The sequence below is a fragment of the Ursus maritimus genome, unplaced genomic scaffold (assembly GCF_017311325.1).
Source record: "Ursus maritimus isolate PB19 unplaced genomic scaffold, ASM1731132v1 scaffold_7, whole genome shotgun sequence".
Lineage (NCBI taxonomy): Eukaryota > Metazoa > Chordata > Mammalia > Carnivora > Ursidae > Ursus > Ursus maritimus.
The window spans coordinates 31,451,993-31,474,152 of NW_024426885.1; the positions used below are offsets into that span (position 1 = coordinate 31,451,993).

Sequence of the window (22,160 nt, forward strand, 5' to 3'; positions counted from 1 at the left end):
CTAAAACTTACCATAATAAATTCCATTAAATCAGAATATTCTGGATTATTTGGATCAATTTTTACTTCATTCGCCCACTCAGAAAGCTTCTGTGCATTAATGAGCCACGGAATTCCAGGAACCCCTCTTGCATCTACATTCCTTAACACACTAACATAGAGAAAAATATCTTGTTGATTTGCATACAACATGCAAGTTATACCCCTGTTATACGGAGTAAAACCTACCCATTCCAGGTAGTTAAAGATAAAACCTATTCATCCCCTGCATTTAAAGATAAAACAGATTTAGATGTGATATCTCTTTTGGTTCTCACATTCTAATTTGTATCCTAGCGTTTTGATAAATGTCTACTCCCTCCCTAAGAGACAGTAAGCTTCTTAAGGGTAAAGTCTGTAAATATCCATCTTTGCCATCTCTACCTGGTGTAGTAGCTAAAATATAGTAGATGCTGAAGCAAATAGTGCTCACTGAATGTCCTTTGTAAACCCTGAGGATAGTAACTTGTTAAATATTTCCTTTCCACGGGATGTACAATATTGCAATTTAATCAAGATGTTAGTTTTAGCAAAATTAATAAAGTCCACAATATAAAAAGAATCTTTAAGCTCCATCTATACAGTTGAAACATAATACAGAGTAATACAATTAACTGGAAGTATTCTGCTAGAAGAGTATCTTTGGTCATATGAGGCCATCTTGAGAAGTTGGAGAGCTGTAAGAGTCTAGACTCATAATTCATCTTTGATGACCTCAGCTATAGGCTAAGTGGAGAAGAAATTCAATCCTAAACAGTAAGGATTTCTTTAGAGCCATCAATTATCCCAGTTATTTAGTCTCTCTCTTCATAGATAATTTGCCTCATCGTGTGTAGAGGGACTTGGACTAGAAAATCTCTAAGATCCTTTCAATAAAGTAATTCAAGAAACATTCCAGTCCATAAGCTGGGAGTCCAGAAATACAGTTCTGACTCAATAATGTCTTAACCCAAACGTGGACACTATCTTACACTGTCTACTTTCCATTAGCACATACTCATATTTCTATCATGAATCTTGGGAAGCTGTTGCAAACAAAGCCAATGCCTGGTATGACGGGATATAAGCAAAATTACAAATAGATGAAGTATGAGTAGTATTCCTTTCTTTAATTCTTACTTCTGTCCTTATATTTGAACTGTTTCGATCTCTTTGTCACAAGAGAGCTCTAAAGCCTGATACCCTGACACCATCATGTAAAAAATTTCCCTTCTCATAGGAAGAGTCTTAGCCCAGGTCACAAAGCCTGAGGCAAAGCTTACATGTTAATTAATAGATTAGGGAGAGAAACTTACCCAGTTATAGCCTTAAAATAAAAAAGGAGTTGTAACTGGATTTCAATGTACTCCCATGATTTCTGCCTCAGGGAGGGTAATAAAGACCTCAGAACATCTCCTGCTTTTGCTACAATGATTCCTCCAGCCAGGCCCTATAGGTGTTCAGCTGTGGGCTATGGCAAAATCCCTCTGTCACCTGTACTCCTTTCTCCACAACCAAATGCCAAGCAAGGAATACAATTCAGTGGCATTAAGTATACTCACAATATTGTACAACCACCGTCACTACCTATTTCCAGAATTTTTATCATTCCAAACAGAAACTCTGTTAAACAACAACTCCCCATTCCTCCCTACCCCCAACCATTGGCTTTCTGTCTCTATGAATTAAGAAAAAAAAAAAAAAAGGTAAAGTTACTGGGGAGGAAAGACAGACTGTCTACAAAATACCAACATGGTAGACTTTTAAACAGGAATGATAAATCCCAGATTATGCAATTATAGCTTCAAAGGGTCAAGGGAAAATAAGTATCAACCTCAGATTTTACACCCAAACTATTGTTCAAGAATGAGGACAAAACAAAGGTATTTTCAGATACACAAAAACTAAACAAATTTGCTAGCTACAGAAACTGACTGAAAGAATCAATAAAGGAGCAGATTTTCAGCAAGAAAAGTAAATGTGGAATGAAAGTGTGGAAGATAAAGAGATGCAAACACAAAAGTCAATTAACCATGTCAGAAAATGTAATTAACTAGTGAGCATAAGAAAAACTTTTGTATATTAAAAATGTGTTAAATGAAAACTCTGGACAATAATCACTGATATTAGAGAAGTGTGCTCAATGTGGAATTAAAGCATTCCAAGATCTTTTAGTTCACTGCTTCATCTCCAGCTCACTGATGAATGAATAAATGAATGAGTAAATCAGAGAAGACATGAATACTTTCTTTCAGATCTCCTTGCTCCAGAAGGAGAGCTCCATGCTTTGACCCTCACAAGTCAGCCCTGCCTTTTGGAGCACCCATATCAGGTTCCTGGAAGCCTTGCTCAGCACCAGCCCTTCACCGCCCACAGCTGAAGAGGAGAGTTCTAGAACCAACCACTCTGATAACGGAAGCCCCAACTGTAAAGTTTTACTTCAAGTTAACTGCTTTAGAGAGTGCTCTGGACTTTGAAACCTTCTTTTGCAATTCACTGGCTCTTGAAATTTGTCATCTGTCCCAATGTTTCACACAACTGCTTTCAATCTTTTGTCAACTTGAGTTCCCAAGTAGGTGGAACTGCTAACTGCAGCATCACAGAAGCCATGAGAGAAAAGACTTCAAGAAGCAAAATGATGAGGATAGGTCAATAAATATGGCCAGAAGGTCACTGGCTGTGTTCAGGAATAAATGGGTTGCGTTAGGGAGGGAATGTGCCAAGACAGGTTTTCAGGGTTTAATCAAATACTTGGTTCTTCTTTTTCTTTCTTTCTTTCCTTTTTTTTTTTTTTTTAAAGATTTTATTTATTTATTTGACAGAGAGGGAGACAGCCAGCGAGAGAGGGAACACAGTTAGGGGGAGTGGGAGAGGAAGAAGCAGGCTTCCAGCGGAGGAGCCTGATGTGGGGCGGGATCACGCCCTGAGCCGAAGGCAGACGCCCAACAACTGAGCCACCCAGGCGCCCCTGGGTTCTTCTTTGTTTTAAAACAAAGACGGTTTCTTGAATACAAAAGACTAACAGTTTAAGGAAATGGAAGAATTAAAGATAATGTAAGAAAAGGATATAAACCTGTCGTCAGGATCCTAAAGGAGACAAAGAAAGTTCCAAATTGCCTGTATAAAAGTTAGCTTTAGAGTAATAAGAACAAACATTTGACTCCAAAAAGAAAGCAAAGAATAGTATAAGGAGGCAAAGATTGGAAAGAGCCGCAGTGGGGGCGATGCCATGGAAAAACAAAGAAATACAAGCAAATAATGGCTCAGAGTATTAAAAGCTTATTCACTAGCTCCAAAATGGAATACCTTTATTAATTGTCCATTTTTCTCTAAAATGCCCTTATTCAGGTCTCTCAGAAGTTGACCTTGTTTACTGAGCAAAACAAGGACATCATCAAAATTACATTCCTGTGTACACAGTGATTTCCGTTTCCTTCTCTGATTTGAAGAGATATTTCCTCTTCTCTAGACCCAAGCTATCACTTGTGTTCTGGTTCAATATCTTCTTGACTCTGAAGGATCTCATACTCTTTCTAATACATTCTGGCTCTTTTTCTATGGATTTCATCACTTATTCTAAGAACATAAAAATTGCCCCAATTTTCAAGAAACCTATACTTTGATTCTATTGTCTCTCTTATTTTCAGCCTCTTTTTAAAACTTCTTGGTAACTAATCTACATCCCTGACCTCAGCCTCCTCAACATCAATTGCTGAGTGCTACTGACACTGGTTTTTTTTCTCTTAAACTATTGCCAAGAAAAGCATTTATGAACTCTTACTATAACTCTGGCCATATGCCACTGGCTTTATACATAGTGTTCTCATTGTTATTTTTAAAATAGTCTCTAATTTCAGTTTGATTTCCTGTTTAATCCAAGTTATTTATAGTAATGTCTTAAATTTTAAAAATTATTTTATTTTAAAAATAGACTTTTTTAAAGAGCAGTTTCAGGTTCAGAGCAAGACTGATCAGAAAGTGCACAGTTTCCATATGTCCCCTACCCGCCCCCAACCTGCAATCTTTTCTACTATCAATATCTTGCACCAGAGTTGTAATTTATTACATTCATTGAAATAAAAGAGTTGCATTTGTTACAAACAATGACTGACACATCATCATCTCTCAAAGTCCATGTTTACATTAGTGTTTACTCTTGGTGTTGTACATTCTATGGGTTTTGACAAATATGTAATGACATGTATCTACAATTATAGTATCATACGGATAATAGTTTCACTGCCCTAAAAATCCTGTGTGTTCTGCCTATCCATCCCTGTTTCCTCCTAATGCCTGGCAACCACTAATATTTTGCTGTCTCCGTAGTTCTGACTTTTCCATAATGTCACATAGTTGGGTATAACAATATATTTTATTAAACGTGTGTTTACATGGGGAGGGGGAACCATCTTCTTGTTATCATCACTAATTAATTTTTAAATAATGGAATCTACTTTGCCCTTTATATTTATTGTTTTATTCAAACACAGAACAATAAATAAATCAGTATTATCATTTTTATAGATTTTTTACTGTAGTTAATTCTAGTAATCCCATTTGTGGTATGATCTAGAAATTAATCTCAATTTCCTAAGAAGTCCTAGGGCATAGAATAAGATTTCTAGGATTTTTCTTCTAGCAAATTGATAATGCATCAATGATTCTTTCATAATCCAGAATGGTTGGGAGATACAAAGGATCCAGAAATGAAATCCTTGGGAATCTTGGCCTCTGCCTGCAAGAGCTATGGGACCACTTCTCCCATCATCCATGTAACTATAAACCTAAGCATTAAAGAGATACATTCACTTACATATAAATCCAAATAAAAATAAATAGTCCAAATAAACTAGACTGTTCTTACCGCTGTTAGAGTTTTCCCTTTTACAGACACAGGTTCTGTGTGATGCTTTGCGGAGAACTGGCATTATTTTTCAGGCATACAAGTTCATTACCTGCAGGACGCAGATCTTAATGACTGTGACATGGGTGTCAGAGGAATACTATTTTCGTCTAAAGCCCACGACAGAGAATAGCTCAGTTTTCCTGACGTCAAAAGACAAAGTTCCTCAGTTCCATTTCCCTCAAGAAGAAAAGGGACATCTGTTTATAAAAAGCATTAAAACATGAATTTTTAATAAAGCACAGAGTGTGACGCATTGTAGATTTTTCCCCCTGACTTTACTTGTGGAACCCCAGGCTGTTCTGTGGTGACCCCAGGCTCTAATCTTAGAACTCTCCCTCATTTTCCATCTAAGTTACCTCAAGGCAGACCACTTCAAACAGACTACAAAACAGAGAGGAAAATATTGATCTGAAGACCTAGGGATGAACATCTCTATTATCCTCGTCTTACTACTAGAAGCATTTTTAACCATTCTTTCTGGAAGTGGCTTCAAGCAGGAAAGGACCGCTGGAGGCAGAACTAGAGGCAAACCAGCTACTACTCTGTCCCCTTTCCTTACAGTCCTGAGGCTTCTCCCTCTATCCATTTTCTTTCTCAATCTCCAGAGAGCTTAACAATACTCCTCAAAAATTCTGCTGAGTTCCTGGTGCTCCCTAAATTTTTTGCCCTAAGTCTTTCTCCTGGGTTCCCACAACCCTATTTTCCTGCTTCAGCTGGACTCTAAGCAAACTACATTCCTCTCTTATTCCTGTCCTTCCCAGACTTTTTTGCCTACTTATTTCCTTCCTTTCCTCTTGCTCACTTGTTCATATTTCCTTTTCACTTGTTTGTATACAAGCAGCTGTGAAACTCCTAGCTAGGAGGGTGAAAGAAGGCATCTGGGGGAGAAGGAAAGGAATGGCAGTGTTCTCACGGACACGCTGACTTGAATTTCATTGCATGAGGAGTGAAATCAATTGAAAAACAAGTGAGCAGAAACATCCCTTCTTCCTTCTCTCCTTTTCTCTTTTTCCCTCATTCCTTCTCTATCTCCCTTTTCTATTCAGCTCAAAGATGCATCAATACATCCCAGAGCATCTTTAGGCTTCGCTAAAGCAGAGACAGAAGCAGAGTGGTCTCTCCATTCAGGAGCAGGCTCCTGTTCCAGACAGCATAGTGCTCTTGTCTCAGGTGATTTAGGAAAAGCACAGGTGCCAATTCCAAATTTTAGATTTCCCAAAGATCTGATTCAAGACATTGTTAAAATGTTAGTTTAATACACTTTAAAACTAATCCTGTAAACATAGCACTCTTTATTCACATAAATGACCCAGGGTCAGGTAGGATATGGAACTCCCAAGAGACTGAAGGTAGGGAGGGGGACATGTTAAATAAACTTACTGCTTCCTACTTCTCCATACGCAGGTATGACCAGCTCATCAGAGCTAAACTCTACATATTCCAAAACAGTTTTGCTTTTCAACTCTGTGTTATTAGGTAAAGGTAAATATAGTTTTGCCAGTAAACTTGTCCTTTTACTTATCTCATAAACCTAAATATAAAAGAAATGGTTGATAGCTCACTGAAAGTACAAAATGCGGGAGGAGGGAGCTAAAATGAGAACCCTCAATTAACACATTTTTATTCTTTTTTAAAAATACTAGCATATAAAATAGGTATTTCTCTAGAGCATCTCACCCATGTGATTATGAGAAAGGAGATAATCTAAGTCCTTAAAAATATAATGCCTTTTACTGGTTTCAAAGAAAATGATTTGAATTAAAGGATTACAAATAGAGTTCTGAGCACATAGGTACATATAACACAATACTCAAAAAACTTACTTTTGTACAGCACTTTTAAAGTTCTTTATCTCATTTAAGCCTGATAAAAATGATTAGGAAATAGGTATTACTTTTCCAATTTTACAAATGCAGAAATTGAGTCTCTATATGAAACTACATTAGTTTTTATTATAAATGGTAGAAATTCAGGTTGAATTGCTTAGGAAAGGGGGAGATTCATTGGTTCATAGAATCAGAGGACAAGTCGAGCAAGCTATGGGAGGCAGGGGAGGGAGAAAGTGTCCCAGAAGAAGGAGTAAGGGAGGGGCTGAGTAGACAGCTCCATAGATGTCCACTGGGTATTAAACCCAGGTCTTCTGATTCTGTATGCTGTTCTTTCTACTACCATTCCATCGCTGCCATAACTACAAACCTAATTTTTTTTTTTAAGAAAAATCTTATTTTGACCTATACTGTGTTGTCAGTGTTTGGGAAAACAGTGACATGTGCTCCAAAAAAAAAAGGAAATCAAGGAGGGAAAAAATGCTTCTTGAAAGGTAAGAATGTGTCAATCAAAAGGATGGTTAATTAACCAAAAAAGCAGAGAAAAATGAAAGTCAAAGAAGCAAATATTTTTTCTGATCATCTAAATATTGTCCCCAAAAGAGTGACTATAAGTCAGCACTCTAGTTCCTTGACAAAGGCATCCCTCACACAGAAAGGTTTGTAGGGGTTGTAGCTTACAGTATTCAGGCCTATGAAAGAAATTTCGCAGGGCAAATCGGTAAACTGGCTAACTGAAAAGAGGCATGACTACACTGATAACTACATTCAAATGTTAAATTGGCATTTTTGATTTTACACATCAGCCTTGTGATTTGTTTAGGGGTTGTAGACATATTCTCCTGGGACTGTCAAATCCAGTTTCTGGGACTGCAGGGCTGGAGGCCAGACCCTGGAGAGTAAAGGTAAAGGTAGAGAATTCCACCTCCGTGAGTGAAGTCTCCTGGGAGAGCCTTATCTCCTGATGGCAGCTCTCAAAGCCACTGTGTGGCTGGGATGGAGTGTCAAGAATGAAAATGGGCTGTCTAAGTGGGAGAACTAGAATGTTCAAAAGTTCAGAAGTAGGAAATTGCAAGGATGTATGGGGAAAAAACCAAGCAGTTCAGTTTGGCTACAGTGAAAAATGAATGAAGAGGAATGATAAGGAGTAAATTCAAAATGTAGGTCAGAATCTGTTAGGTCGGGTCGCATAGATTTATTTTGCAATTTTTGCCGTTGCTCCTGGTGCATTTTAATCCTAGCTAGATTCCCTTCTTTCCCTGCCTCTTAGTTTGCTAAGATCATGTTCGAAGTGGTAGGATAATGAAGGATTCAAAATACACATTTTTCTACTTGGGGGTGCGGGCAAGTTTTATACTTCAAGTGGTTGGATTATTACATCGCAATTTATTTTAGGTACAATAGGAAAGTATATTCAGTATACTTTTTAAATAGGAATTTCAACAGAGATACATTTTGAGATGATAGAAACTTGATAGTACAGATGAACAAAATGAATGTGCCTCTGATCAGGGATAGAAAAAAATTAATTTAGGCATTGTAAAAATATCTTTGATTTAGATTCATAGTTATAATTCTCTCCCCACTCCTCACAGCTCACTCGATGCTCACATACACAAATTTTTATTCCCTCCTAACTTTCCTTTCAGGTCTAGTTGCAAGTTTAACCCCTATGTTAGCCATCAAGGCTTCTTATCTAGACTCCCTTCATGTCTCTAATTTTTCTCCATTGTCCCATTTTCTTCTCCCTTTAGTGCAGGGGTTCTTATGCTGGGGTCTTCAGACAGGGTTAAGGAGTCTGTTGTGTGTATGTTCTTTCATCAGATTCTTAAAGGGATCCAAAACATAAATAAACAGACGAATAAATAAATAAACAGACAAACGAACAAATAAACAAACAAAACACATACATACATACAAATTCAGCAAGACACTGAAATCACTAAATCAGGGCTGAGACAGTTTGGAGAAATCATTCAAGACTAACAATAGCTATGCTACACATTATAGTTTAAATAACCCTCTTCCATATCACTAGCAAATGAAGAATAGTGCTGCACATCCAGGGTTGATAGGAATTTTAGCAGGAGAGAATGGAAGTATTTAGAATAACCACGAATCAAATAATTTTGTATTTGTAGCATAAAAGACCATTGCTGAGTTATAAATATATTATTTATAAATATCTTGCCTACCCATATAGGTCGATCATCTCTAAATAGAAATTACTTGTCACATATAACAGTAACTAACAAGAAGTTTAAAATTATGTATGACATAAGATAAGATACAAAAGTAAATGACAATGGCATACCTCCAAGCAAATTGTTTCAGGCCAGTATATTAACTGAATATTGAAAATTTGCTGAAACATGACTTTAAAATCAAACTGAAGAGGAGATACGGAAGTGCAAGTAATCTGTTTATTGTTGTATAGTATTTTAATAAAATATTTAAGCTTCTGAATTTTGGCTCTTCTCTTTTGTTCATGCCTAAAAATTAAACAAATCTTTAAGGGATCCTTGAAAAACAAAATGGATACAAAATATTGTTCTTTTGAAAATACACCTGAGCATGTTAAAGTATGACCATTTTAGAGGACAAATGCTATCTTTAAGCCCAATAACGCTTGCCTATGTGTGGATAAAATCCTCTCCTACTTGAATGTTTTTTTAAAAAGATATTTACTCAAAAATAGAGAAAGAACTAAAATCAAGGTACTATAAATCACTCAGTTATTTATTTTACTAAATTGAAACTTAAAGAGATTATAGCACTTACCCATCTTATCAGATGTCTTATAAGAAAACTGAGGAACTTAGGAATGGGGTAGGGGAGCTTGAATTAAAAATTGGAAAATAATAAAAAATCATTATTAAAAAAAAATAAAATAAAAGGGTGATATAACAAAAAAAATTGGAAAATATTTTCTAACTTTCAGAAGAAAGACACACTTTTAAAAGAAATATGCCATGTTTTCAATAACCTCATTGAGGTGGCTCTCAGTCAACAGGCTTGCTGTGTCCTCTTTAAGGTCTTTATAAATCCCTTTAGGCCTTAGATTGTACACTCTTTTCCTCCAGGACATTCTTTCTCTAACTGCAAAGATCAGAGAGGCAAGCCAGAATCCCCGGGCTTCTAGAAAACCCTTGCTGGGAAATAAACTGATCCCTTAAGTGATTTGAAACTCCTGAAGAGAGTCTTCCAGCCATTCATTTGATCATTCACCCAACATCTATTGACTATTCTCTCACCCGCAAGGCAACTGACCTAATAATGTTTAGGACTTCTCTTTTTCAGAAGGAAGAAGACTGGTTGGAAGATAAGCTCTACGATGAAACATAACATGCCCTTCTGTTCTCCACCCTAATGGTCCTATGGGTCCAGTATCTCCCGGCGCCCATATCAGCCCATGTTCTCTGTAACCTTTTCAGAGGGTTAGGAGACAAAAGATTACTTATTTTTCCTATCTCCCTGTTGGCCTCTTCTAACCATCTTCTCAATTAACTTTAGAGAAATATGTTAGGTATATTTCCCCTTTATGTTGCCCTCTGAAAGTAGTTTTAATAATGAGCTCATGAACTGATTATGAAAATTCATTAATTCAGGATTATATTTATCCACAGGAAATCTTGCCTTTTTCATCACCTCTAAACTCGCTGTAATTCTTCTTTAATCCTTGTATTCCCTTCATCTTTGTCCTTGACATCAGTATATTCTTCTTTTCTAGGAATCAATCCTTACTCAACTGGACATTTTAAATGGGTAATGACAGCAATGCCCAACAACAGCAATAGCTTTGAGAAGACAGAACACGTCCCACTTCCTTTTGCTTTGACTTCCACTAAGTTTTAGCCTCCATTTACCGTCCTCCTTCTCTTTCCCCTCTTTACTTCTCACTTCCATTTTATGGCTCATGTTTGCTTATCCTTGTTTAGATGATCCTTTTGTATGCATGTCTTACATAATAATTATCTCAGGTCCTCTTTGGAAGGAGGTGTAGAACAAATGAAGCATTCCTCCACTGCTGCACTTTGCTGGTCAGAAAGAGGGTACTGGTAATCGTGCCTTTGTGTCTGCTACTCTTTATGTTCATTTTAAATGTAATCATCCATCCAAACATTTCATAAATATGAATATTTATTGGCCATTTACTACCCTCCAACGCTGTGCTAAATGACGCACATTCACAATACTCAAAGATGACTGTACAAAGCATCCCATGGGACAGAGATGTTGAAAAGCTGAACTTAGTTCAGTGTTCTAAGTTGCCATATCCTCTATAAAGGAGATGAGATCCATAGGCCCAGAGATGGGAGAAATGGGCATCTATATTAGATCTGTTTTTGCATGAATGTCCTGGGAATAGGGAGAAAATAGCTCAAGGAAAAAGTCACGACTGGGAGGGAAAGAAGTTTGTGTCAAAGTAGAAAATTGCCCAGAGGATCCTCCAGATACAGAATACTTTTTATGAAAGCAAGAGGTCCTCTTAATAAGCATGGGCAACCACATAATCTTATTTTTTACAGTGGCTTTATATCCTACCTATCTATACATGAACAAAACTTACTGCCATAGCAAAACAAAAAAACAATCATCAAACCCAACAGGTTTGTGTCCTACCTTGGTCATGAATTAGAAGTGCGACCCTGGGCAACTTACCCTTCCATAAGTATAGATTGCCCCATCTCTAAGATAAGGATAATACCAATAAGGATAAGGGCTATGGTTGCAATTAAATGTGCAAATATATTTAAAAACTTAGTAAAGTGCCCAGCATATGGTACTCACTCTATTAAAACAATATAATAGACAATATATAATAAAGAAACAATCCTTTAAAATGCTTACAGTGAACACTTGAATATGTTTGTTAATTCTGCAGTGAAAGAAAGTTGTGGCATCAAGGTAATTGAACTTATTCTTTCAATATCTGTTTCTTCAAGTTCTGAAGCTAAACATGAGAAGCTCTAGAAACCAAAATATAAATATATAATTTATAATGTTAGTTTACTGTTTTAAGACAACTATTCTTAAAATTAAACTTTTATTTTTTGTGTTTGTCATTTTGTTCGGTAACCGTTACAAATACCAGGACTTCCTATTCTACCAAACAATTAAATATTATAACCAGTTAAGGGGAGTTGAATGTTATTTTGCAATATAAATACCTCCTGTTTTTCCCCATTCTTAAATGCTTTTCCTTCAGTTTTCTTCTCCGTCTCAGACATTTCTAACAGTTCTTCTAGGTTTTGTTCATCACATTTATTCATTTCTATCCTAAATAATAAACATAATTATTTGAAGCAGAAATAGTGTAAGTATTTGAGATTTGTTATTGGTGTTGCTAACACACATACACACATACGACCAATCTCTTACAACAAATTATTTTACATCCCAAGGATGATAGTACCAAGAGTAAGAGTGAATGGTGAGCAGGCAGGACTGGTCCAGAGCTACTGTTCTGAACAAGCTTATGGCACCCAGGGCTCTCCTTTCCTGCTCAGGAGTTCAGAATGCATGTGTGTATCAGACTGGTTTAAAGAAGTGGAGGCAGGTAAGCAAGTTTACTTGAATTCAGGACTCTACAATAAAGTTTCAGGCTGGGTAGGTTTAGAAATTGTCAAAAGCCCTTTCGCTAAAAACCACTGCAGCAGGAAAAAAAATCAACAAAGTAAACATCTTTCTTAATAGGCTGAAGTTACACTAATCTCTTACAGTTTTGAAAAAAGACAGTGGGTTATGGGGAGGCAACCGATTATTTTCACTGTAAGTTCACAAACAGCTTAAATGATTAACAAGTACAATTTTTAATTGTAACCATCTCCCCCACTAACCATGTTTTTAGGACTGTGTGTTTCACCTAGGAATGTGACTGCTGGCTCTAGGTGCAGCTTTAAAAGAAAGCGCTACTGTTTTCAAATGGATGTAGCATTTGCATTCCCATCAGCAATCAATGAGAGCTCCTGTTACTCAGTATCCTCGTCAGTATTTGTTATTGTCTTTTTAATTTCATTTTGTTTCGGATTTTAGCTGTTCTAAATTGAGGGAACAGAAGGCAAGCTGAGGACAAAGCAGAAACTGACACCCCGCAACCCCCCACCCCACGGGATGTATGTGACATTCCTCAGGCACTCTGGCTGCCCTAAAGGACAAAGAAATAGTTAACCTATAGTGACCACAATCCTGCAAGACTTGAATCTCCCTCAGTTTATGTCCTAGCGATCTACAAGAACAAAGCATTTCTATCAATAACCTAGCTTCCAGAAGGAAATGTAGATACAACTAAATGTGCTTATAATCTGCAGCTTGCAGGAAGTTCCCAACTATCTTCCTGTTAATGCCTTACTAGAGGGGTAAACAACCTTAACTTGACAATGGCAAGGCCTCCTGTGAGTTTTTTTAACATATGAAAGTTCTTTCTTCCAAACCTCACTTTTTCTTTACCTCCCCCAACCCTGTAGTATATAATCAGCCACCCTTCACAACCCCAGTGCGGCAGCTCTTTCTGCCCACAGGTCCTGTCCCCGTGCTTTAATAAACCACCATTTTGTACCAGAGACGTCTCAAGAATTCTTTCTTGGTCGTCGGCTCTGGACTCCACCCCACTGAACCTCGCCGATATCCCACAACCTCATCATAAATGGTGTATAGTATATTCACGTTGGGGTTTTAATTTACATTTCTCTATTGACAGGATATCATGCTGAACATCTTTTCATGTGTTCACTTGCCATCCATACGCTTTCTTTAGTGAAGTATCTGTTCAAATCTTTTGCCCATTTTAAAAATTGAGTTGTCTTATTAAGTTTTAAGAATTATTCATATATTCAAGATATAAGTTCTTTGTTGACAACATCAAATAGCTGTCTAGCTTCTGGATTTTTCTCCCCGTTACTGTGAATTTCCAGTTATTCATGGGCAGTTCCTCAGGAGACCTGTAAGAACAAATAGAGCAGCCACTCACCTTTGAAACTGTAACTTTACAGGGGTGCTTGTAAACCCTTGCCGTTGTCGAAGGGATTTTATTTGTTTCCAAGTCTGTAATATACTGCGTAATAGAGAGAAGTCTTTTCCCCTTTCTAAGTCATAGAGCTGTTTCGTATTACTACAACAAAAAAGGTAGATCGAAAATACACTGGTGGATTAGAACTATACATCATTAAAAATGGCCTGGAAGAATGTATTACACTAACTCTTCTGGATCCCCCACCTCATGATTTTTCTTTTTTTCATTTTACCCACATCTTGAAATTCCATTTAGAGATTAATTTCTTTATGACTTGAAGATTTTTCACTTTTTTTTAAAGATTTTATTTATTTATTTGACAGAGAGAGACAACCAACGAGAGAAGGAACACAAGCAGGGGGAGTGGGAGAGGAAGAAGCAGGCTCCCAGCGGAGCAGGGAGCCCTATGTGGGGTTCAATCCCAGGACCCCGGGATCACGCCCTGAGCCAAAGGCAGATGCTTAATGACTGAGCCACCCAGGCACCCCGGTTTTTCACTATTCAAAAGTGCTCTGCTAAAATCCAGGCTTTTCCAGATGGTCTGTCATTCTGGAGTGTATTCATCATATTTTTTTCAGGTTAATGACTGAAACCATTACTTCAAATTTAGAGTTACTTTGCTGGATGGGGTAGTGATAATATCATTTGGATACTGAGGTAATATACTGTTTTAAAAGATGCTTATTCTGTTTCATGACTTTGCAAACACACTATTAGTATGCCAAATTACACTAATTGACTTTCTAATGTTAAATCATCCTTGCACTCCTGGAATGATCCCAACTTCACTGTATTATTTGATAGAATTCTGCTTAGCATATTTGTAACTATGTTTATGAATGAAATTGGGTTGCAATAGTTTTTGTATTGTTATCAAGTTTTAATTTCAAGGATAATATAACCTCATAAATGGAGTTAAGAATGTGGCCTCTTGGGGCGCCTGGGTGGCACAGCGGTTAAGCGTCTGCCTTCGGCTCAGGGCGTGATCCCGGCATTATGGGATCGATCCCCACATCAGGCTCCTCTGCTATGAGCCTGCTTCTTCCTCTCCCACTCTCCCTGCTTGTGTTCCCTCTCTCGCTGGCTGTCTCTATCTCTGTCAAATAAATAAACAAAATCTTAAAAAAAAAAAAAAAGAATGTGGCCTCTTTTTCTATTTTTTGAAAGAGTTTGTGGAAATGGAAGTCATATTTAAATCAGAGGCTCCCAACCTTTCCTATATCAGAGGAGGGCCTGCTGAACACGGATTGCCAAGCCCCACCCCCAGAGTTTCAGATTCAGTAAGGCTGTGGTGGACCTGGTAATTTGCATTTTTAACAGGTTTCCAGGTGAAAATGATGCTGCTGGTCTGGGGAACCACACATTTTGAGAATCCGTCTTTTCAATGTTCTACGGAATCCTAATTTTGTCTTCTGAGCCTGGAGTTTTCTTTGCAGAAAGATTTCAAATTACTGATTTCATTTCTTTAACAGTGATTGAACTCTTTAGGGGATTTTCTTGTTCTTCTTTCACTTCTTGGGTATCTTCTGGTTGTATTTTTTTTTTTAAGGTTTTATTTATTTATTTTAGGAGAGAGAGAGAGACAGCGCAAGCAGGAGGGGCAGAGGGAGAGAGACTCCTTAGCAGACTCCGCACTGGTAATGGAGCCTGACACATGGCTCAATCCCAGGACCCTGAAGTCATAACCTGAGCCAAAACCAAGAGTTGGACACTTAACTGATTGTACCATTCAGGTACCTCTAGATGTATTTTTTAAAGAGTTTATTTATTTATTTATTTGAGAGAGAGAAAGCCAGAGAGAGAGTACGAGTGGAGGGGAGAGGCAGAAGCAGACTCCCCACTGAGCAGGGAGCCCGACGTGGGGCTCCATCCCAGGACCCCAGGATCATGACCCAAGCCGAAGGCAGATGCTTAACTGACTGAGTCACTGAGGCGCCCCTACCCCTCGTTAATCATTTTTGTGATTTCTCCTTTCACTTCGTTTTTGGCTTTTGCACATTCCTTACTTTTTTTGCCATCTTGGCAATAGGTTTATAAACATTATATTTGTATTTTATCAGACATTTTTCCTGAATAAAAGGCAATAGTAAGGAAAAACTTCACAGAGTATGTGACACTCAATTCAAATTAATGAACACATAATAAATATCTGTTATGTGTAGGCAATATTTTGGGTGCTGGTAACTACTATCCCAGCAGAGAAAAATACAGAACAAGTAATTACAAATGTGATGAATATTATGAAAGGGGAACTACATAAATGTTATGTGAGTTTACAAAAAAGGGAGAATTTAATCTAATGTAATGGGCAAGTAAGAGCCTCCCTGAGAAAGTAACATGCAATTGAACAAAATGCATATTTTGACTAAGCGTTGGGCAGAAAACAATGAAAGAACCTTCTAGAAACAAGAGGCATTAAAACAAGATATATAGATATTAGAGAGTATAGTCCATTTAGGGCAGTGAACTACGAAGTTCCAAAGCTGGAGAGGTAAGCAGGAGCCAGATTGCACAGGGCCTTACAGATCATGCTAAAGCTATTAAATTTTATTGTGGAGGTAAAGAAAGCCACTGATGTGGTTTCATTTATATAGAAAAATCACTCCAGTTTCAATATGGAGCATGGCTTTAAAAGAGGTATTTTAGGAGACTGAGTAGTCAGGCTATGAGATAAGCACCTGAAATAAACCAGAATCAATGGGAATGGTTACTGGTTGGATGTGAGGGATGAGAAGACAGGCAAGAAGCGGGGGTCATGAATGATTTACAGCTTTCTATCCTGGGTACCACCTGATTGTGGGTACCAGGCACTTGGTAGACTGTCGTTAAATGTTAAATATATATCTTTTCTAATAGAAACACTTTTTTCAAATGTCCACAAACTATTCTTTGCAGCATTTCAACACCACTCTAAAAATTTTCCTGAATGGAAATCTATTACATTGCTTTCTTCTGCTTTGATAAAGCAATGACCTCTTCAATGACCCTCCTACACACACACACACACACACACACACACACACACACACGCACACACACAGTAGTAGACCTTTATCTACCACCATCAGACCCCATCTAAGCCTGCTTTACTCTTTCCTGCATTAAAGCTTTCTTGTTCTAAGGGAAACAAAAACAAAAATGAACTACTGGGACTTCATCAAGATGAAAAGCTTCTGCACGGCAAAGGAAAAAATCAATAAAACTAAAAGGCAACCTATGGAATGAGAGAAGATATTTGCAAATGACATATCAGATAAAGGGCTAGTATCCAAGATCTATTAAGAACTTATCAAACTCAACACCCAAAAAACAAATAATCCAGTCAAGAAATGGGCTGAAGACATGAACAGACATTTCCCCAAAGAAGACATACAAATGGCCAACAGACCCATGAAAAAAATGCTCCACATCACTCATCATCAGGGAAATACAAATGAAAACCACAATGAGATACCACCTCACACCAGTCAGAATGGCTAAAATTAACAAGTCAGGAAACCACAGATGTTGGCGAGGATACAGAGAAAGGGGAACATTCTTCCACTGTTGGTGGGAATGCAAGCTGGTGAAGCCACTCTGGAAAACAGTATGGAGGTTCCTCAAAAAATTTGAAAATAGAACTACCCTAAGAACCAGCAATTGCACTACTGGGTATTTACCCTAGAGATACAAATATAATGATCTGAAGGGGCACCTGCACCTCAATGTTTATAGCAGCAGTGTCCACAATAGCCAAACTATGGAAAGAGGCCAGCTGTCCATCGACAGATGAATGGATAAAGAAGATGTGACACACACACACACACACACACACACACACAGACATACACATACATACAATGGAATACTACTCAGCCATCAGAAAGGATGAATACTTACCATTTACATTGATGTAGATGGAATTGGAGGCTATTTGCTGAACGAAATAAGTCAATTACAGAAAGTTATCATATGGTTTCACTCTTATGTGGAATATAAGAAACAGCACAGAGGATCATAGGGGAAGGGAGGGAAAACTGAATGGGAAGTCATCAGAGAGGGAGAAAAACCTTGAGAGACTCTTAATTATAGGAAACAAACTGAGGGTTGCTGGAGGGGAGGTGCATGGGGAACGGGGTAATTGGGTGATGGGCATTAAGGAGGTCATGTGATGTGATGAGCAACTGATGATTTACTGAACTCTGTATCTGAAACTAATGATGCACTATATGTTGGCTAATTGAATTTAAATTAAAAAAATAAAGCTTACTTGTTCTGTGTTCATTATGCCAATGTCTGTTCTTTGCCTTCAATTTTAATCTTATAAATAATACCTATTTATTGTTTTGTAAATATTGATGGCTTCTATTCACTCGTTCATTCATTCATTCAAGTAATATTTACTGAGTGCTCATTATGTGCCAGGCCTTTGCAAGGTATATGTCAACCTTCTCAAGTAACATTGTTTGCATTTAACTAGATTACTCTAGGAAACCAATTATTTAAATTGACTGTTGCTTCTAGAGGTTGTAAAACCATGTCAGGGCAATGGGCAGGGAAATTCTTTAACTATCAAATCACTCCCTTATATAGACAATTATTGTGTCTTTATGCATAGGTGAACTTTCTATCCAGTAAGCACCTTCCAGTGAGCTTTCCTGTTTTTGGACAGTCCTTGACAAATAATTATGTTTTGTCTTAGAATTATGTTTCCAGTTATTTCATATTTTCTTAATTTCTCTTCCCAACTACTCTGTAAGCTAATGGTTCCCAACTTATAGACTATGTTTTTTTACAGGGGTTCTTAAACCTATGTGTTCTTTGAGTGTTACCTTTAGACTGAATTAGTAATACATCTTGTACATGTGTATATATGGACTAATTCTCAAATATATACAAATGCTTGAGACTAATATGATCCTAACAATATTAGTGAACTCATAGTGGTTTATAATTAGCATATAATTAACATGTGGTTTTTTTAATCAATGGATATTAAAACTACAACTACTTTCATGTGACACTTTTATGAAATATTTTTACACAAAACTGGGTCTTAAGGAAAGGTTGGAGACATTTCTGTAATTGCCTAAAGAGTAGGGACCTTTTCTTTTTCTTATTTTTTTTTTTTAAAGATTTTATTATTTATTTATCTGACAGAGATAGAGACAGCCAGTGAGAGGGGGAACACAAGTAGGGGGAGTGGGAGAGGAAGAAGCAGGCTCATAGCGGAGGAGCCTGATGTGGGGCTCGATCCCATAACGCCAGGATCACGCTGTGAGCCGAAGGCAGACGCTTAACCGCTGTGCCACCCAGGCGCCCCATCTTTTTCTTATTTTATATCCTCCATAGCAAGTGCAATACTCTGCTTAATGAAGTTACTTGATAAATGCTTGATAAATACATTAATGGTCCCAAACCTACCTTATCTGCCAATAATAATCTTGTAAAGATTTTTTGGTCAGCTGGCTTATTTCCAAATTTTCGTTTGCTAATTTGGTAGCATCTGTCAGTGCTTTTAGCTACAACAAAGAAAAGAGCTTTTTTGTATATTCCATCCACTGTTAATAGCACTCTAATTTCTCCAAAGGTCTAGGTGTGTGCAGCAGAAACACAACTGTATAACTTTTTGTGTATTACTGTCTTACCTTCCAAAATATATTTCATATAAGCACCTTGGGGCAGAACTGAGAAGAGCCTCAATATCTTAGAAATAACCAGTATGCCTAGAACTTTCTAGGTAATCAGTTCATCAATTAATGTTTAAAAAATCCAATCAATCAAGATGGCAGATCGAGCACAGGAATCTACCTTATCTTCCACCTAAAATCCCATGGTTATAGAAAAGATATGTTTATCTGTCTTTATTCATATCCACTGCCAACATCACATCCATATCTATACATGTATATTTACAACTGTGTTTATATCTATATCTCTATATAAAAAAATAAATATATAACAACATAGGAAAACAAGAAAAAACGATATACTAAGGAAAGCATAAGATAGAAATATCCACAGAGAATATCCAAAGAGAAATAAAACTGGAGGAAACTGTACCCTAAAACATGTGTAGGAGAAATTTGCACAGTTAGGGACAGTCTGTAGGAACTCCAAGACTAGAGTCAATTAATATAAACTTTTACTGGAAGAAATCAGAGAGGACCTCAACAAACAGGATGACATACTATAGTTCTGGATGAGGGAATGCAATTTTTATAAAGATAAAATTTCCTTCAAAATTAATATAATAATATAATGTAATCATAGTAAATATGGTAATAGAATTTTAAAAATAGAAGTTGACAGGCTAATTCTAAAGTTCATATGGACTTATGGATCAAATCTTTAAGAGCATCCAAAAACATTCTAGAAAAAACAAGGAGTCACTTGTTCTACTACATTATAATTTAATAATATAATAATTAAAACAGGGCAGGATTAGGCCATTACGTCAATGGAATAAATAGTCCTTATATCAATGTAAATATGTGAAGTTAGTTTAAAATAAAGGCAGAATTTTAAATTAGTAGGAAATTAGGTGTTTGGATATTAGGTTAACCTTTTGGGGGAAAGAAACTGAATTGAAGCCCAATCCCACAAGACACAGATATAAACTCTAGACAGAATATAAGCCTAGAAATTATACATGCACATACACATATATTATTAGAAGCATATATAAGAAGACAACTATAATTTTGGTCACTCAGACACTATTGGTTGCACTTGAAAGGTCATTTTTTTTGTTGGCAAAACCCCAATTTTGTTCAATTGCTTAATCATCTTCCATGTGTTTTAGAGGTAAACCCTGATTAGCCATTTGTAGCAATTTCGTTCTTTTTGCTAGTACTGATTTAGGCATTGATTTCTTTTCTTTTCTTTTTTTCTCTTTCCAAACTTTTATGTACCCTTTATGCTGTCATTGGATGACTGGGTTAATCATTCTCAGACCAAGACTTTTCACATTTTATATGAGATTCAAGATCTCTAATATTTTTTTATCAAAAATACTTTATTAGAAGACTTAAAACAACCATATGGCTCTTTTGAGTAGTAATCTGTTCAAATACTCTTCTTGAGTCATAGGCCCAAGAATACCACTGATTAGTGAACCATTTATAAATGCTAAATCTCCTGCAGGATACATTTGAGGCTACCTCCCTGGCCAGTCAACTCCTATAGTTTCTTTTTAGAAAAACTGGAAGCAACTATTGTTCTAATTGGTTAAATATTTTAAATGCTAAGGGAATATATTATAGGATAGCTTGCTCTGTACTATTCGTTTTCTCTTTCAATATTAAATGTTCTGCTCTATAAATATAATGAAAGTCATTCTCACCTTCTCATAAAGCAGCTGAGGTAAATTCTGTTGCTGCCTGTCCTGAAAACACTCATAAAGTTGAAGCAGCCTAGCACATAATACTTGTTCTTGATTGAAGAGAGGATGATGGCTGAATTGTAAACCCACAATGTTGAGATCTAATTGGTACATTTCTCTTTGGCCTTCCATTTTGTTCCTAATAGAGCTTTCCAGATCAGGTTTCACTGCCTTTTAAACAAAAATATGTACACAATGTTAATTTGATTCTTTGTATTTCTTTTGAAATTACAAGTGACTTTTCCTTATAAAAGTAACACATTAATTGCAAGAAAATTAAGGGGTATAGAAAAGCAATAAACAGGGGCGCCTGGGTGGCTCAGTCGTTAAGTGTCTGCCTTTGGCTCAGGGCCTGATCCCGGGGTCCTGGGATGGAGCCCCGCATCGGGCTCCTCTGCTGGGAGCCTGCTTCTTCCTCTCCCACTCCCCGCTGCTTGTTCCCTCTCTCACTGGCTGTCTATCTCTCTGTCCAATAAATACATAAAAAATCTTTAAAAAAAAGAAAAAAAAAAGAAAAGCAATAAACAATAATTTGATCTTTCTTCCTTGAAACTGATTATGGCCCTTGATTTCATAAAATATGTTTATATTACATCTACTTTAATCATCCTGCTATAAATTATTGTCATGTACTTTACTGTTGTTGTGCGTTGGTGGAGTTTAGACTTTTAAGTTATAAGCCCTGCAACAATTTCCTATAGCAACACTATGACAAATGGTGTTTAGATCTGTTGGGTCAATAGTTCAACTACCTTATGAACTAATAGAGTCATCTATGGGCAGGAGTTAAGTGGCAAACCCTGATTAAAACATTGTTCCTACATGAATATATTGGTAATCCCCTGGAAAATTCCCTGGAGGGGCTTGGACCCTCCAGGCAAGTGCAAAGGAGATCATCTTTCTTTATACAGGAGACCGTCTCCACTTGTATACCAGATTGCTCCTAAATTAGTTGAAATCTGTAGGCTTTAAATTATATACAAAATGATTCAATTATGTTTTAGTACCCTATTCTGAATTTAAGCACATTTGTTTG

At 37.0% G+C, this 22,160-nt stretch overlaps 1 protein-coding gene across 1 annotated transcript in view; it reads right to left on the reverse strand.

Annotated features, from left to right (window-relative positions):
- CC2D2B (coiled-coil and C2 domain containing 2B) overlaps window positions 1-22,160 on the reverse strand; it is a 97,005-nt gene that overhangs the window by 56,559 nt on the left and 18,286 nt on the right. The window contains exons 9-17 of the mRNA XM_040624803.1: window positions 21,086-21,295; window positions 19,165-19,262; window positions 13,720-13,860; window positions 11,921-12,029; window positions 11,601-11,719; window positions 9,064-9,241; window positions 6,304-6,454; window positions 4,973-5,120; window positions 12-150 (exon numbers count right to left, since the gene is read on the reverse strand). Of these exons, the coding sequence (XP_040480737.1) occupies window positions 12-150; window positions 4,973-5,120; window positions 6,304-6,454; window positions 9,064-9,241; window positions 11,601-11,719; window positions 11,921-12,029; window positions 13,720-13,860; window positions 19,165-19,262; window positions 21,086-21,295 (1,293 nt within the window). The remainder of the gene's footprint in view (window positions 1-11; window positions 151-4,972; window positions 5,121-6,303; window positions 6,455-9,063; window positions 9,242-11,600; window positions 11,720-11,920; window positions 12,030-13,719; window positions 13,861-19,164; window positions 19,263-21,085; window positions 21,296-22,160) is intronic.